The sequence below is a fragment of the Arachis ipaensis genome, chromosome B07 (assembly GCF_000816755.2).
Source record: "Arachis ipaensis cultivar K30076 chromosome B07, Araip1.1, whole genome shotgun sequence".
In the NCBI taxonomy this organism is placed as follows: Eukaryota; Viridiplantae; Streptophyta; class Magnoliopsida; order Fabales; family Fabaceae; genus Arachis; species Arachis ipaensis.
The window spans coordinates 15,974,365-15,978,031 of NC_029791.2; the positions used below are offsets into that span (position 1 = coordinate 15,974,365).

The following is a 3,667-nucleotide window of genomic DNA, read 5'->3' on the forward strand; positions in this document are numbered from 1 at the left end:
AAGGGAACAGAAAATTGTGCTTTACCTTCACCTATATGGAAATCAAAGCAGAACCGGTGGTATATCGACCGCACCGGTCCGGACCGGACTGGATTGGTCCACACGCATATTATAATTTTATAATTTATAATTAAATTAATTTTCTAAAAAAATCTATTTAAAACATTAACTATTTCATGACTCAAAAAATTCTAATTTTAACAAAATATCCAAAAGAAACAAACGGACGCTTTTTCGACGATCGGATGTGGGAGTTGTTTTGGTGAGATGGGGATCTTCGACATTTTTGAGAGGTCCCCAAACTCACTATTTCGTAGACGGCTCCCTTGACGTCTAGCGGCTCTACTCTCCGCTCACATCTCTTTCGTACAAGGGATAAGTTCCATAATCGCGTCAGGTCTCTACAGACGGCGCCAATATTCGGTTGCTCATCGGTAAGGCTGGAAGTGGGTCAAGCTAACTCATGATCCAGATCGAGCTCGACTCATTAATAGCTTAATAAGTTGAACTCGTGAGCTAGTGAGTTGAGCTTGAGCTCATAAATTAAATGAGGCAAGTTTGAGCTTGGATAAACTCAACTCATTAGCTCGTGAGTTGGCTCAATTATATATATAATATTAAAAGTATAGATTAAATGCATATAGGATATGCGTATTAATAATTTAATATATATATATATATATGTTCTAATTGNNTATATATATATATAATTTTTTATAATTTTTTAAAATTATAATAAGTTATAATTTATTGATATAGAATTATAGATTATGTTCCTAATATTTGAGCCAACTCGTGAGCTTTCGTTAAGCGGAGCTTGAGCTTACGAAATAGGTCCGATTGTTAATGAGTCGAGCTGTGAGCCAAGCTTAATTTTTGTTAGTCGAACTTGAGCTTAGTCTAGCTCGACTCAACTCGGTTCAATTCTAGCACTACTCATCTGGATGGGTCAGTTAGATATCGGGTCGAGAGCAACAGTTGAGAATGTGGAGGTATTCGGTCCTGAACGCGAGTTGGCGAGGAAAGCTGCTGCCACGATCGTCGGTGGATCGGCGGGTGGGATCACCTGTAAAGACACTCTGATGCCAAAATAAGTGTCTGTATGATGAGGTTTTGTACTCTGATGGGCCCTCTGACTCGAGTGTGTCCATCTGGAAGCTTCTACTAGTTGTCCAGATTTCCCTTAGGAGGTCATCTTCATGCATATGGATCGACGACCCGTCGGGTCGGTAACCCGCAAAGTGAATCCTCGGCCCTTGTTGGGCTGGGTCGGAACAAAATTTAAAAAAATAAAAATCTTTTAAGTGTATCACACATGCATTTAAAAAAAATCACAAAAATATATCAATTTTTTATTATTTCGACCAAATAGATCAAATAATTTTTTATTATCTTGACCAAATTATTAGGCTCATTAATTTAGATATGGAAAATATTGTGGTGTATTGGCTGAAAATGGAGCAACTGTGTGTATTACACACAGATGGACGTGTCAGATGAAGGCACAACACGCAGGGGGCGTGGAAGCTAGGTGGCATGGTGTGGTTGAGCCAACTAGGCAAGCATGCAGGGGGCGTGCTGACGTGGCAGAAGTTGGTTGGCTAGGAGGTACAGCACGTGGGGGGCGTGCTGAGTCAGCACGCAGGCGTGCTGACGTGGCGAAGGCTGATTGGTCCAAGTATGCAACACGTGGGGGGCGTGTTGACTCAGCACGCAGGGGCGTTCTGACACGTGTCAAAGCGTGATTGGCTGAGGCAGGCAGCACGTGGGGGCGTGTTAAATGCACCCCTCTATATAAGGCAGAGCTCGATAGTGTTTTGCATACTGAGTAAGATTTGAGTGTGTTGTGAGGATTCTTTGAGGCTGTTGTTGGTGTAATAGAGGGCACCACAAATTTGGTAGTGTATCATAACGGTGAGATAATACGTAATACTCATGAGGGAGTGAGGTTTGTGTCCCAGAATCTGTTTTCGTTTGTGGTTCCATGCACGATGATGTTAATGAAGCTGCAGAACGGCCTCTGTCAAAGCATGGAGAACGGTACGTTAATGAGAGTGAGCATAATTCTGTACCGGGATCCGGTTGTAGTTTTTGGTGGTCTAATACAGTTTGATACTATGCCGATCACGGATGAAGCGAGTATGCAGAATATGTTTCAAATTCACCGGCAGACTTATATGTGACACCCACAGATTGAGTTGTACGTTGAGTTTGAAGCTGTAGAGGCAGTAGCGGTCCAAAATGATATAGATGTAAATGATGATAGAGCTGCAGTGTACGAAGGAATGAATAGTGATAGCGAAGAGGACTTCGAAGCCACTTATGAAGCCGGCGACGAAGATGAGGATGGTGATGTGGGAGTTTAGGCAGCAGCAGAAAATGTAGTGGTTCATCCCTCGAGCAGTCAACCGATGGGCGTTCCACCTTTTATGCGTGAGTTGGATCTCGACGCCATGCATGCCCCCAAGTTTCCGAAATATGCAAACATAGGTACGTGTTGACTAAATAAGAAGTTTTTGTTAGTTTATACTTTGGATTGTGCAATAAACGATTATTTTGGCTTTCTGTAGGAATTGCTGATCCTGAGGACGGAGAGTTCCGGATTGGAATGGAGTACAGTTCTAGAAAGTCGGTCATCGTAGCAATTAGAAGTTTCACTATATCTAGAGGAGTTGACTATGATGTGTGTGAGTCTGAGCCACAGACGTTCTATGCAAAATGCAAGATGTACGGGCGTGGATGTGACTGGCTTATCCGAGCCAGCTTGATACAGAAAAAAGGTTGTTGGGAGATACGCAGATACAACGGTAGGCACACGTGCACGATCAGAATGATTTCACAAGATCATTCCAAGTTAGACTCGGATACAGTTGCTGAGGCTATAAGGCCATTGGTCGAGACGGACCCGTCCATCAAGGTAAAATCTATAATTGCGGAAGTTCAGTCAAGGTTCAACTATACCATCAGTTACCGAAAGGCTTGGTTGGCAAAGCATAAGTCCGTTGCCAAAGTTTTCGGTGGTTGGGAGGATTCTTACCAAGCCTTGCCATGGTGGCTCTCGGTCATGGTGCAGAAGATTCCTGGTTCAGTTGTCCAAATAGAAACACGTCCACTGTACAATGGGAATGAGGAGGCACAAAGTGTAAAAATACTTCATTGTGTATTTTGGAGTTTCAATCCATGCATTAGGAAATTCAGGCATTGCAAGCCCCTGGTTCAAGTTAACGGCACACACCTATACGAAAAATACAAAGGTACACTTCTAGTCGCTGTTGCACAAGATAGGAACCAGAACATTGTGCCTATCGCCTTTGCCTTGGTGGAAGATGAGACAGCTGATGTGTGGCACTTCTTTCTCAGGAATCTGCGAACGTATGTTGTTAGAAAAGACAGTGTGGGTATGATCTCAGACCGGCATGAGTCAATACGGGCAGCAGTTAATCGTTCCAGTGGTGACTGGCAACCTCCAAGAGCATGGTGGATGTTTTGTATAAGACACATCGGTAGTAACTTCTTAAGGGCATTCAAAGTCCCTCACTTGCAGAAGCTTGTTGTCAATATAGGGTATTCAAGAACAGTGGAAGAGTACAATATCAACTATAAGAGGTTGGAAGAGCGAGGCGAGGCATATGCCAGGTGGTGCGATGCCATCGGACTCAGACATTAG

The 3,667-nt window shown here is 43.2% G+C and overlaps 1 protein-coding gene across 1 annotated transcript; it reads left to right on the forward strand.

The window, feature by feature from the left end:
• LOC107606789 lies at positions 2,412-3,667 on the forward strand. Its single transcript, XM_016308808.1, has 2 exons — positions 2,412-2,490; positions 2,571-3,667. Exons 1-2 carry the CDS (start codon positions 2,412-2,414, stop codon positions 3,665-3,667), a joined length of 1,176 nt encoding a protein of 391 aa, XP_016164294.1.

Coding starts and splice junctions, on each gene's coding strand:
- LOC107606789 (XM_016308808.1), top strand. CDS start 2,412: ATGGGCGTTCCACCTTTTATGCGTGAGTTGGATCTCGACGCCATGCAT. Junction 2,491..2,570: donor TCCGAAATATGCAAACATAG/GTACGTGTTGAC, acceptor GGCTTTCTGTAG/GAATTGCTGATCCTGAGGAC.